This window comes from Scomber japonicus, chromosome 9, assembly GCF_027409825.1.
Source record: "Scomber japonicus isolate fScoJap1 chromosome 9, fScoJap1.pri, whole genome shotgun sequence".
NCBI classification, from domain to species: domain Eukaryota; kingdom Metazoa; phylum Chordata; class Actinopteri; order Scombriformes; family Scombridae; genus Scomber; species Scomber japonicus.
Window position 1 is genome coordinate 16133840 of NC_070586.1, and position 13982 is coordinate 16147821.

Consider the following 13982-nt stretch of genomic DNA (forward strand, 5'->3'; position numbering starts at 1 on the left):
TTGACGTCACACAAAACGCGGCGAGGAAGAGAAGAAGTGGAGACTGGGACAACAGCGCCACTTTTGAGCGCTTACACCCTCAACAATAACACAGCGCAGAAGTTGTCAGGCAGTGGTCAAAGGATACCCAGAGAGTTGTGCCACGACAACAAAGCCTTCATTCAGATGTCGAAGGTATATGATATTATTTGAGTTATATTGAATATGATGTAATTCTGCATTAAAGTGCATGACCGTTAACTCCTGTGACTCTCCCTCACTAGCAACGGTTGCTAGGAGCTTAGCTAGCCTGCTAACTAACGTCGGTGACTGAACTGTAGCTAACAATGCACTGTGTCTGTCTCTTCCACGTAGTGTCTATTTAATACTAGCCGGCCAAACTCCTTTAAGTTATTAAGTTATCTTAAGCTAGGTTTAGGTATTATGAGGCTTAACGTTCAGGTGCCAGGTGAGTTAAGTCCCGAGTAGAGTAGCAGTTTTACTTGAGTAAAAGTACCAATACAGCAATTTGAAACTACTCCATCACAAGTAAAAGCCCTGCATAAAAACTTCTACTTAAGTTAAAGTATGTAAGTATCAACAGCAAATTGTAGTCAAAATATTAAAGTAAAAGTACTAATTCACCCTGACTGACATATTTTTATATATGACATCATAATACTGCAGTGTACGAGCAGCATGTCACTGTTGTAGCAGCTGGATGTGTTTGAACTACTTTATATACATTAAGCTAGTTCAGTTCAGTGGTTCCCAACCCAGCGGTCACTCCCCTGTAAGGGTCACTAGATAAATCTGAGCGATTGTGAGATGATTAATGGGAGAAGAAAACAAGAAATGTTTTGATACACACAGTTTTTTTGACTTTTTCCCTAATCTTTGATTTTTGGTGAACTATTGTATCATTTTAACATTTATAGAAATGTAACCATGTGAGAAGTTTAGAGGGGAAAATCACTATCTGGTAGAGCTGTTAGCAACTCAAACATATCTTAAATGTGACCCTAACTACACACTGCTTCTTGTAAGATGTCAAAAGCCAAAAAGGTTGTACGCCACTGGTATAATCTTCAACTATGTCTTGTATTTTAAAAGCTTGTTATGTTATCCATTGTGTCAAATCTTCATCTCAAAAATGTAGTGGAGAAGAAAGTACAATATTTCCCTCTGAAATATAGTGGAGTGGAGGTATAAAAGTAAAATAGAGATACTCAAGTAAAGTACAAGAACCTCAAATTTGTACTTAACTTAAAGTAGTTAGGTACTTTCCAAAATGTAGGGTAGACACACTCTTGCACTCATAGTCCTATTCACTGTGAATTAAGTGGGATAATTGGAGCATTGACTAAATGACTTACGTACTATATACTGTATGTTTTTTGTGTTCCTTGTTCAGAGATGGTCCAGGACAGTGCTCAGATGCGGCGACAGGGTGCCCACGACTTCATGGCATGCTATGACTTTGCCTGTGCCAAACAGGAATCAGTCCCTCTCCCAGCTGTCAAAATGCATCTTCACAAAGGGATGCTGGATTTTAATGGAGACAGGATCAAATTGACAGACTGGACACCCATTCTCAACTGTCTCTCCATCAACAAACACTTGCACCATGTTGCAATAAGCAGTACATACCAAGCTAGCCTTGGGTCTGGGGATGCAGGTAAGGTAGAAAGCAACCGAGGTACCAGTGAAAGTGAGAACATTAGAAAAAAGTTTATCCTGTTGATATTCAAACATATACAATTAAAACTATTTCACCAATTTTACAAATAAACATCAATAATATCACCAATTTCAGATAGAAGGTACTATAGATCTAGCTTCAGGAGGAAGATCCCAGCCATCCGTTCTAAGGACATGACATTCAAGTTGTGCAAGGCCCTGAGAGAGTGTCTGACAGTTTCTCCCAACCTCAAGACTCTGCAGCTTAATGGACTTCCACTGAGGGAAAGGGACCTCATCACCTTGACAAAAGTAAAAACAGACTCAGATGGTATTCTATGTACTTGTCATTTTCAGTTTTGTTTGTTTGTTTGTCTGTTTTATATATGGAGATTTATTCATATAATTAAAAACAGGTGAAAATGGGATTTGAAACATTCAAGTAATTACATGATTTTTTTTAAAAATACCATTGCCAGTGCAAACTGTGAATTTGACTTTACTCCTCACTTTTATTTTCACTCTCTGTTACTGGAAGCAAGTTCTGAGCTGTCAGTGTTGCAAAAAATGACTGTACTGTAAACTACAATTAACACTGTCCAATTAGAGCAGGAAACCTTTTTGGATAATGCTGGGACATATAAATCTGGGTGAATTGATTCAAACAGCTGCTTTCTCTGATTAATAATATTTTATATTTAGCAATTTTCAGTTTTCATAAAAACTGAAAATGATTAGCATATGTGTTTCATTCCAGGGTTTGGCAAAAAGTGTTTCCTTAGAAAACCTATCTCTGGCTAACTGTCCAATCAGTGATGAGGGTTTAGAGGGTATGTATATATATTGTTTTTTTGTTTGTTTTTATCATGCAGCAAGACACCTCTTTGCTTTGATTTGCTCAATAAGAATTTACTGTACATAGGCTTGTTGTTTTTTTAACTATAATTTTAAATCTTTTTCAGTCATTTGCCAAAGCGTTAAATACTCTTCAACCATCAGGACAGTAGATTTTACAGGATGCAGTCTCACCTGGAGAGGGGCAGAGCATATGGCCAACATCATCAAGGTGTAATATCTAATTTTAAGACATATGGCATAATATTTTTAATGTGTTGTTGATTGTCTCCATCTAGTGGTGTGTATTTAATCATTACTTTCAAACTTAAACACTATTTTGAAAAATACATGCATAAAAGACCACACATTTCATCCTTGTATATAATATGGCAAATTCCTTTTTCAGCATCAGGGAATGCAGAGGCATGGTACCGCATGGGCAGAGTCTCTGAGGTATCGACAACCACAATTTGAGGGAATGGCAGGTCTTCGCCGTGTCACCCTGAACTGTAACACTTTAATTGGGGACCGAGGTGCTGCTGCTCTTGCAAATGAACTGGCAGAGGACCTCTGGGTTAAAGGTTAGTAGATAGAAATAAAATGAGACAAAGAGAAGTGTTGGTAGAGTTCTGCTTAGTTTGTCCTTTTGTTGTTTGTGGCTTGTTGAACAGCTGTGGACCTGCAGAAGTGTGGTCTTTCCAATGAAGGGGCTCGTCGTTTCCTGGAAGCCTTGAAAACGAATTCTGCTCTTTGTGTACTGGATATTCGTAGTAACCCTTTAGTTGGTAAGAAGCAACCACAACCAAACTCATAACTTTTTTCTATATCTTTTCACACTGCAAAGAATATTGGATAATATTAATATGATTGTAACAAACATTGTAGCCACCAGTGACAGCTAGCACAGTTTATTTTAGCTGTGACCCAGTTGCATACTAATTCTAATCGTGTTTTGAGTATGTAGTGCTTACATACTGGAAAAAGTACAACATTCAAATTACAAATTCATACTATAATTGCTCTGACACACCGTACACTTTAAAATGCATATGGAGCATCTGTTCACATAATGAAATCAAAACTAATTATAGATGGTTGTGCAGCAGCTTCAGAGATGTCTTTTAAACAAAAACATACATCTCTGGAAAAGCATTTCTATGTTTAATGTTTTTTTTCCCCCTTTACAGACAAGGTCCTAATTAAAACTATATTAGAGAAAGTACTGATGAATGCTGATGGACAGTCACCAGAGGTGAGTGTTTGGAGTCATCATTCAAAGTCTAAGAAAAAATGATTCTAAGTTACTGTGAGGTATTTGCATTGTTATTTCATCTTTAATACAAACTATAAAGTTTTAATGCCCCGTATCTTCCTTATGATGTTCTGCAGTACTGCTGGATCAAGCCTGATGCCACAGAGCCACAGAAAGCTTCTGGTCCTCAGAGGCATACACTTCTCAGTACAGTCAAAGGAAAAACTTTTAGGATAGGTATTTGCATATATTTTTATTTTTATTCACAATGCTACATTTAAAATAGGCACCAGTCTGTGATGTAATTAAATTATGGTCACTATTTACTTAGTCTTAAAAAGGTAGGCTAGATGGTATCAAGTGTGATATAATCACTATATTTTTTGGCAATGTACCACACAAAGACAAAAGAAGAGCCACTAGATGGCAGAGTGGTACTTTACAACAACAGCCCGAGTTTCCTCAACTGCATAAATTACCAGTTTGACATGTAAAAGGGGTGAATCTCTTTGAGATGGCATCTATTATCTCTTACTTATGTCATTTATTTCTGACTTCTCACCTTTTGGACTTTAAAAATCATTTGGACACATGGTCCAGAGTTTGATTAATTTTCATCCTGTTCTCCCTTTGTTACTCCAGACAGACGGGAAATGGTCTTGAGTATAAGGGCTTGTTAATTGTCAGATGTCTTTAATAAGATATTCATAATGTTTTCAGACAATGCGTAACATTTATTTTGACAAAAAAACTATATGTCTGTATATGCCTGACAGTACCAAAGTCAAGTCTTTCTTATACTCCCTTTTTTGTTACCCTTAGATTACTGTATACTGTACTTGTGTACACAAGTAAAGGACTTAGTGCCATGTTGTCTGTGTACTTAAAATTAAAGTTTGTCTTTACTCTATTGTGTATATTATATTTAGAACCTGCTTTCTTAGATCCAGTGCGCCTAATGTATAGGCACTGTATAGCACTCCCTTATTACTCATAATTAATTGATAAATTGATAAACAATATCTATGCATGACAAAGAACAGGTGTTTGCATACATGCAGCCGCATCAGCATAGGTCCCCAAAAAAAACCTCACTGTGCTTTTAGCTGAGTGTTCTTTGATTGTCAGTTCTTTAAATTGTTCTCTTTCTGGTGTAGCCACTCGAAAAGGAACCTCTCCTCCAGGGCGGAGTTCAGGTGTCACTCAGTATCAGAAGCACTATTCCCGTGGCAGATATGTGCCATGGCGTGCTGCTGCACGTGCTGAACGTCAGAGGTAAGTAGACTCTGGCTTACCAATTTAGTTAAAAAAGTTGACAAAGTATCCCATTTCTAAAATACATCATCACTATGCAGTATTCCCAGCTGTATACAACCCTTTGACTACGTGCTATGGTGTAATAACAAGTATAGTACTGCCATTCCTATTATCATATCATACAATAAATACACCAATAGGCCACAATAGATCCTGGAATGGACTCAAGACTAAAACTGAAACTTAAAGCCAAAATTCTTCTAAAAGCATTTATCAGGTCCAACTATCATGACATTTAGTGATACAAGGATACGTTGGATGTTTTTGTTGCAGAGGTCTTCCTCCTGGAGTTACAGTGATAGACCAAAGCTTTGAGGTAAGGTTTATTTTGTTTGTGTACAGTGTATTATTGTTAAAAAAAACAAAAAAGACAGCAGTGTTATCTGGGTGAAGTATGTACCCATGTATGTATGTTTGGTTTGTTTTATATTGGCTGATGAATGTCTGGAGAATCAGAACTCTAACAAGAACAGTAAAATTGTGCTGAAAAATGAAAATGAAAACATGGTTTGTCTCTTTTATTTGATTTCATTAGCATGCAGCTACTGTGAAGGTTACTGTGGAGTCAGATTCAGAGGGAGAGGAAGAGGAGGAGGAGGAGGAGGAAGAATCAGTGGTGGTAGAAGTGGAGCAGAAACCATCTTCTCTCAATCACCAGGACAGGATCACTGGACGGCAGTTTGAATGTATGCAGGTCAGTAACATCAGGCCCAAACTGGGACTTTTATGTTTTGTTTTTTACTCAGTGGCCCTCAGTTTAGGGCTAAGTCAGTTTCCACTGCAGCACTTCAATGCTGTGTTTGTTTGTGTGTGTTCTTATGTCCTGCAGATGGAGCTAAAAGAGTGTCGTCTGAGGCTGGCTGAGGAGCGCAGAGCCAGACTAAAAGCAGAGTCTCGGCTCATGGAGGTAATGATACCTTTTATTTAACTTTTTGTCTGTTATTCATTTTTCTGTTTTGGTTAACTGCAAACTCATCAAAAAAGTAGTAATTTGAATTTGACTCATAAGACAGGGCTCAACATTAACTGTGTTTTTAGGCAAGTAAATATGCCCTTTACTTGTCCAGGCACAAAAGTCACTTATCTGGGTAAAAATGATCAAATATACTTTTTGTTTAATTTTGTTTGTGAATTCAGTATTCAGAGAACAAACAGGTGAAGTCATCCAATGTTGACAAATAAATGATTCCATTACTTCCCTGTTAATGACCTTTTCATGTGACCCTGAATTGTGAAGGACTTCGTAAAGTCTGTTTCAATATGAGTTCTATAGACTAGACCAACTACTAGTTTTTTTCGTAGGCAGACGCGTCACATATATGTGGTGTCAACAGTGTCGTCATAGACACGTACAGTAAGATGGTTGTGCATTTATATACACTGAACTGAAAAGAAACAAATGTGCATACATTAGGTAAATACATATAAACAATAACTATAAACAAATAAATCCTTATGGATGATAGATGGCCAAATATGTCACTATCTTAAAATCAAATCTTTATTCTCACACCGACTATATGGTTCTTAATATAGATCAATATTTGTAATATAACAATATAACAAAACTGACAGAATTAATTTGCTCAAACTTAAAGCCAAATCAAGACAACAATTTAACTTTATAAATGGATCAGTCATATATATTATGAATCTATTCCAGTATTTCCTAATACTGGAAACTGTCTGTCAGTTTTAGTGCTCTGTTTACAACACTTATTGAGGTCAGCAGTCTTATAGCAGCAATAAGAAAATTTCTTGTTAATAGAGATGTTGATCTGTGAGTCCTTTTTTATAGCGGGTTTTAATATTGTGTTAAGTGTTTTGTTTGTCGGGATGTCCTTTAGTTTAGATAAATGCTTTTAATATTAACCAGAGCAGTAATCTTTTAGGATATAGGTAGGAGTCAGATCTTAGCCTCACTGCTTTGAATTTGTTCATGTCACTCCATCACATCATTCCTGGACTGCCTCTGTGTGTTTCTCTTATTGCCTTTAAACCTTTTCTCTTAATCTTTAATCGGTTGCACCTTCTTCTTTTTAAATCAACTCTTTGATTTATTACTTACTTGTTTTTCTTTCAACACAATTAACGCTACATCCTGTGATTCTTCCTCACTTCTGTCTCCTCTCTCTCCTGAGTCCTTCACCCACTTTGAAAATGTAAAAAAAAACAACTTCCTTTTTTAAAAAGTCTGAGTGAGCATGAAGCAGACGTTTAACTTGTATGGTGTTAATTACAGTAATTGTGGACAAACAGCACACTGTGGGACTACATGAGCAGTCAAGCTTTCCAACCTATTGAGCTACATGAACATTACTGTAATGTAAAGCAGCAGCACGGGATGGTTAAAAACACGCTAATGCCATTTTTATAAACTTAAGATTCACTGGGGAGCTTATGTAGCTACTTGTTGTCTTTTGTCTGACAACTTAATTTTATGCTGCACGTCTGTTAATGATAGATGACCCTCTGAATTCTGAATCAGTCGTCTGTCCCATGGAGGTGGCTCCAGTCTGCCTGCTAGCTTCGGTACAGACTGTTTGTTTTTGTTTGTTTTACACACCAGCGTGGTACACAGGTGGTGGTTTGCTGGCATATCTATATCTCGTACAAGGTCACAAGGTTCAGCTGGAAAACGTGCCTTCCTAGAAGCTACAGTACAAACTGCGACAGCCTGGGCTAACAGCTGTAAAGTGATGGAAAGTTTGCATAAATGCTACTTCTGAATTTGAGAAGTGGGTAAACAGCATTTATATGCCTTTAGACTATCCCTATCCTGCTATCCTGCTAGTACACAATATATTTGTTTCTTTACGAAGGGTCAGGTGGGGGTCAAGCAGTGGTAGGGGAAACATTACATATAACATGAAGACAGATGTTATTTCCTCTTTTTTTTTTTTTTTTTTTGTTTGCTCGTGGATTTTAACTTGTCCGGTGGAGCAAATTAATTTCTCTTCCACTTACCTGACAAAAAAAACCTTTGGCCTCAAAAATAACTTTTATTTTGTATTTTTCTCCTATTCTTCTATTCAGTATGAGTTGGAGAACGCCCGTCTTCGTGACAACAACATCTCCCTGTCAGAGGCGCTTGCAGCCACTGGCTCTGCATCAGCACCACCAGCTTTCAGTGCCCTTGAAGATGAGGCAGTCCTTGAGAGCATTGAAAGCTCATTCACCAAGTTCCATGCTTTCCTGGATCTGCTCAAGGATGCTGGGTGGGTAATCTAAAAACCAGTCAGTGCAACATTTCTCTTTTGACTGTAGCTGTGCTGGTATGGTTCTGGTACATTCAGTTTCATTCTGTGTCTTTGGCCATGTAAGAATAAATAGAGGTGGTAATGCGACTGTGGGTAATGCTGGAAAATAATTTTGGTGAATTGGCTTTTTAGTGTAGACTGTGTTGGATTTCGGTTTCACTCTGAGTTGCTCTCAATAACACAGGTCTCTTTATTTTGGTCCTGTTGGCTTCCAGTAAATGGTAACCTTGGTACTGAAAGCCCATTCAGAAGAGTTTCATCCTGACGGGATGAGTTTTTAGTGTGACAGAACCACCTGTTTGCTTAGATTTTTTTTTCTTTCTGTTATCATAAATTCTCAATTTAGTCCTGCTTTTAATTGTTTTTGTTTGTTTTCCTTAATTTATACCCGAGGGCCATTAAAGGATGCTGAGCTGTTGTGAAACTAGAACAACTGGGCACAACCAGAAACACAGAAAAACACACCCAGTGTCCTCCTTGAACATGGGTTTTGTCTGACCACCATCTTTTTGACCTTCTTTCAACGTGCATCATTGTTGTAAAGTTTCATTTTCAGACATCTTCTGCAATGACAAAACCACAAAGCCACACTCTGACAAGTTTTTATTCATTTATTTATTTATTTATTTTTATTAAGATGGAGACACCTTTTACTGCCTCACTTGTTCTCCATGTTTAACATTATTCTGTCTTATTAGCCAGTGTAAGGAGTCAAACCAGCATCCTTGCAGTGTTGATCTTCATTCTGTAGCATTTCTTTTTTCGTTGCGCACCGAAATGTGCACCTCCACTAGTGCATGAAGTGACAACCCTGGACCTTACTATAGTTTTCATGGATTTCTCTTCTGTTTTATAGTCTAGGTCAGCTAGCTTCGATGGCTGGAATTGACAAGTCAGATTTCCATGCTCTGGGAAGTCCGCAGTTCTCCTCTACAATTGGACCACATTTGGACGGAGCAGCATCACTGGCCAGTGGAGGAGATCATCGGGGTGTTCAGGCAAAGGATGATGTTTCGTCTTTGGTAAGGATTTACAAAGTGAAGTCTGGGAAATGTTTGCAAATGGCAGGTGTGAAGTGAATGTGTTAAATGTTTGCCTTTAATTTGTAACATGGTAGATATGAAACACAGGAGCACTGAGTCATGTGATCATCTTACAAAATATTTGCTATAAACTATCTACTCATAGTAAAATTAGCAATCTCGACATAATGCACTCACAAAATATTTTTAACTAATACTAATGCATGTTTGCTCAAGTAAAATTTTTAGGACTTTTTGCATTCTTACAGGCTGGTATTGCTATTTTTATTTGAATAAAGGATGTGAATACTTCTTCCACCACAGGTTATGCTTATGTTTCTCAGTCTCTGGTGGTCTATGGGCTGTAAAACATTAAAAGTTTAACAACGCTTCATTCACAGTTCGTCTGTTACTAAGTTAAGCTAATCAGTCTTCTAAATTTTTGGTTTTAGGTAGCCAGCATCCTGCCTCCTTACCCTGGTGTTCTGGCTGACACCTCGCCTCTTAGATCTCCATCCTCTGTCAGGGGGTCTGTGCATGAAGATAGGCTGTTAGATGTGACCTTCAATCCAACAGCTGTACCTGCAGTAGACCCTGGTGTCGGGGCAGAAAAGGAACCAGATCATTTTTCAGTACTTGACGCTGAACGTGACTCAGGCTCTGAGCGCAGTTTCAGAAGCCAAAAATCCTTTGACAGGGTTTCTCTGGGTAAAACTTTTCAGACTCAACCGAGCCACCTTAAGAGCAACAGCAACTCTCACTGCAGCGATCCCTATCATAGCAGTGGTTCCCATGGATATAGCTTCAACAACAGCTATGCTCACAGTAATGGTTCACATGGTGACGGGTCTCATAGCAGATTGTCCATAAAGTCGAGTGTAAGTGACATTATCAGTGACAAAGCAGAGTCTGTGGCATCAGCAGGATCAAGGAACAGGGGAATGGGGAGGTTTGTTACAGTAGGTCAGTCGGGGTCAGAAGAGTCCCAGGGGAAAACCTATCTTGGGAGGGAGACTCTGAAGCAGATCAGATCTCTGGGCAGTCTGGGAGGTCAGTCGGATATTGAATCCTTCTGATCACCTTACCAGGGGCATATAAAAAGTCTCTTGGTGTCTGTTCCCTGTTGCCTTTTCTTTAATGTAATTTCAGTTAGGTTGCTGTTGACTTCACGAAATGACAAAGACCATTAATGGATTTTGTACCTCTTTTCTTTAAAGATGAGATTTATTTTATCATTATGGGGAAAAGCGTGTTAAAGTCTTTTGAAAGTGCTCATAACATTTCCGTTTCCACATTGAGATAGATGCCAGAAAGAACGAATACAGTACTGTATATATTTTTTGTATTTAAGGTGTTACCAATTTCTATAAAAAAGGCATTTTAATGATTAAATGTGCACTTGGGGGTGTGTCTGACAGTATGATTGTAGATATCTAAGTGGCCAAGCCAACCCCACTAAATCAAGTTTCAGTCCAAACCCTCAGATCAAGGTTGTCCGAATATAAACTTGTCAGTTGGAAGCACATCAACATTTGAATTTCACAAGCTGAAAACTAGAATCTCAGCCATGTAATGAGACCTTTCATTGCTTGTTTCATATGTAATGTACTCTATTTGTGTTTCTTATACATCATTTTCACTTTTACAAAAGTAAATAGTAATGTAGGGTATTTGTTTGAAATTTCATTTAATGTGTTCTTTTTAAATGATTTTATATGATGAATTAGACAAGTTGTATTTCTCATCCTGTAAATGTTAAGTTCAAGAAGTTTAGTAATGCTACTTCAAAGTCATAAATGTTCAGACTGCGTCGTCATTATCAGCTGGGGAAATTGTACTAGAATACTTTCCAGGTCTGTGTCTATCATCTTCTACAGTCAGTAGCTTTCTTCAGGACCTAAATCTGTTTTTCCTCTTGTTTGTTCTTTTCAGTGCTGTGTGACAAAGTAGTGGGACCAATGCCTGATTTTTGTTTGAGTAGGACATAGTGTTCTGTTGGAGTGTGCATTTTTCCCCTCACAAGCGAGTCCCAAAACACAAGTAAAAGCCAAGAGTACAGCCCTCTACAAAGAAGACAAAAAGGGCATGTGTGTTTTCATTTATAATGTTACCAGTTTTATTTGGTGGTCTTGAGGTAATCTCAGACACTTGTTTTGCAAATATGTACAATACAAAAATAGCCTCAGAAGGAAATGCTTTAGTTTGTCACATCTCTTTTGTTTTGCTTCTGTACAAATGCCACTTGAGATTATGAAGTACTTGGGAAGGTACAGTGTGGATGGTAAGAACAAGGATTACTTGAGAAGTCTGAACAGTTTCTGAGCTGTTGTACGTGTGTGAGTGTAGATCAGTGAGGGTTAGACTGTCTATGTCTGTTCATGGACAATGTGTGACAGCAGTTGGTGACATTTAAGGCCACCATGATATGAAACTATGACTTATTCACAGTTTCTATTAGCAAGCTGGGACCTGACCTTGACTGTTTGGGTTTTTTTTAAGTTTAGATATTCAAACATTTGGACACTATAAATTCAGTTTAAATTTTCAGGTTTAGGTGACATTCAACATTGCAGTATGATAAAAATTTGTAAAGGGATCATGCTTTTTATACATTTTTTTCAATTTATAGTGAGATATGTAATTTTTAAGATAAGAAATAGCACTTTCATCCTGGTACAAATGGAAAATCTATTAATTGCAGAAAGGGTTAGGGCACTCTTGCTCAATTCAGTACAGTACAGTGTTTTAGTGTCTTCCAGTAAAGGAGTTGCATAGTTACAGTTTTGTTGTAGCTCTTATGCTACTTGCAATAATAAGAACAAGGCAGGATTTAAAGTCAGAGTGAAAGTAGGACTCAAAAAAGAAATTGTGTGTTCCAGGAAAGGAACCAAATCCAAACTGACCAAGACATTATTAGTGGTGAAAACTGGGGTGTGGTGCTTTTAACATTTTCCTTGTTAACATCATAGAGAATGTCATCTGGTAAGTGCTGAAGTTTCAGTTTCTCAACCTCCTGTGTGATGAATGGCTCTGACCCTTGTGGACATCAGCGTGCTAGTGGTCAGGTCAGTTTAGTCTTTATGTGTGAACTGAAATTATGTGAAAATATTAATAATAATAGGAAATGTAAGGGTAAAAGGTCCTGAAGTTAAAGAGAAAGGGTATTATCACTCTTATGTAATAAAACAATGCTACACCGTGTTGACAGGGCCGCCCATGTACTGTTTATTGTATTAATGAGTGTCTCACTATCTATGTCCTGAGACCACTTCGATAAGTAAACTATCAAAGCTCTTCCGCTTCTTTTGGAGATACTACAACACAGGCTTATTGTTATCATCACAGGACACAGTCTCAAACTCTACTTTGCACTTTTAATCTGAGCACCACCAGAACAAAGTGGAAGGCCAGGGAAAAACGTGTGAAAACTGCAGTCATGTTTTATGATCGCCACTGTAACTAAAGCTGCTCTAAAGATATGAAGACTACTGTAGTAATGTTAACAAAGAAGGGTGTGTTAGTGGTGAAGAAGAAGGAATGATAACAACAAAACCAAGTTAGAGACAGTGTTAAAAACGGACGAAAACAAAAACATGAAAACAGTCGCAGATCCAAACTTTTTTTGGGGGGGGATCAAGCAAACCATTCTTGCTCTGCTGTCTATCTGGGCCAGCAAAAAATAACAACCAAGGTCAAAATCTACACTGAGATAATGATATTACTTTCTTTCTGCATGCTTTTTGTACAAAGTGATTTAGAGTTAGTGAATTCAAACTCCATATAAGTTAGAATTTCAAAATAAGACACTGAAATGGACAAAATGTAGGAACCACCATATGAAAAACAACACAAACATGAGAACTTGAGAAGGATCATACACAGTACAGGTGAGTTATAAAAGTAGTGTAAGTATTTACTAGAGGTCTGGCTACATCTGAACTGTATCAGAGTCCCAGTTGTGCCAAATGATTAGGGCAATGAAGTGCATGGGCAGCAAAAATGTGCAAATAATCAAAAGGACAAGATGGTTCACAGGTGAAAATGATATTTGCTCATGGTGGTTGGATCGCTCGATACATAAAATTGAGCAACTTACTAAAGCTTCCTAAGCCAACCAATCAAAAAGAGGGAGCAACCCCAGTAAGCCAGCACAGGTCTGTGTTAGACTTTTCAAAAACGGGTACATTTATAAATTACTAAAAATTACAATTAATTTTCTTCAAATGCAGTATAATGCAAGTGTTGCAAGAGCTGTCTTTTACTATGGTGAAAACTGATAACCACTAATAAATAATGACTGTAGTAAACCCTGGATACATGAATATCAATCATAAACATGTACAAATATGATTTTATGCCATATATGCTATGCTTATAATTGGTTTTCTAAAACTGAGTCACCAGATCGTCAAACTCCAGGATCTGCTGTATGTTGAATCTGCAAAGCAATCCCTTATTATAACAATTTAGTATAGGAATATGCAAAACAAGCTTCAGATCACTCTGTGATACATGAAGAAAAGTATGTGGTAGAGCACCAATGATGCTGCTTTCTTACATTTATAGACAACAATGGCAGTGGTGTGTCCCTCAAGAGTCTTCTGTTACAAAGTCTCATAAGTAAAATGATGGTTT

At 37.6% G+C, this 13982-nt stretch overlaps 1 protein-coding gene across 1 annotated transcript; it reads left to right on the top strand.

The window, feature by feature from the left end:
• The first annotated feature begins 46 nt into the window (after window positions 1–46).
• cep78 (centrosomal protein 78) lies at window positions 47–11032 on the top strand. Its single transcript, XM_053325307.1, has 16 exons — window positions 47–174; window positions 1394–1657; window positions 1796–1971; window positions 2417–2489; window positions 2622–2725; window positions 2903–3077; window positions 3168–3281; window positions 3684–3748; window positions 3886–3985; window positions 4906–5023; window positions 5339–5381; window positions 5601–5759; window positions 5895–5972; window positions 8102–8283; window positions 9182–9347; window positions 9800–11032. The coding sequence occupies exons 2-16, from the start codon at window positions 1396–1398 to the stop codon at window positions 10421–10423; spliced, it is 2439 nt and encodes an 812-aa protein (XP_053181282.1). The 5' UTR covers window positions 47–174; window positions 1394–1395; the 3' UTR covers window positions 10424–11032.
• The last annotated feature ends 2950 nt before the right edge of the window (window positions 11033–13982 follow it).

Coding starts and splice junctions, on each gene's coding strand:
- cep78 (XM_053325307.1), top strand. CDS start 1,396: ATGGTCCAGGACAGTGCTCAGATGCGGCGACAGGGTGCCCACGACTTC. Junction 1,972..2,416: donor ACCTCATCACCTTGACAAAA/GTAAAAACAGAC, acceptor GTTTCATTCCAG/GGTTTGGCAAAAAGTGTTTC. Junction 2,726..2,902: donor ATATGGCCAACATCATCAAG/GTGTAATATCTA, acceptor TTCCTTTTTCAG/CATCAGGGAATGCAGAGGCA.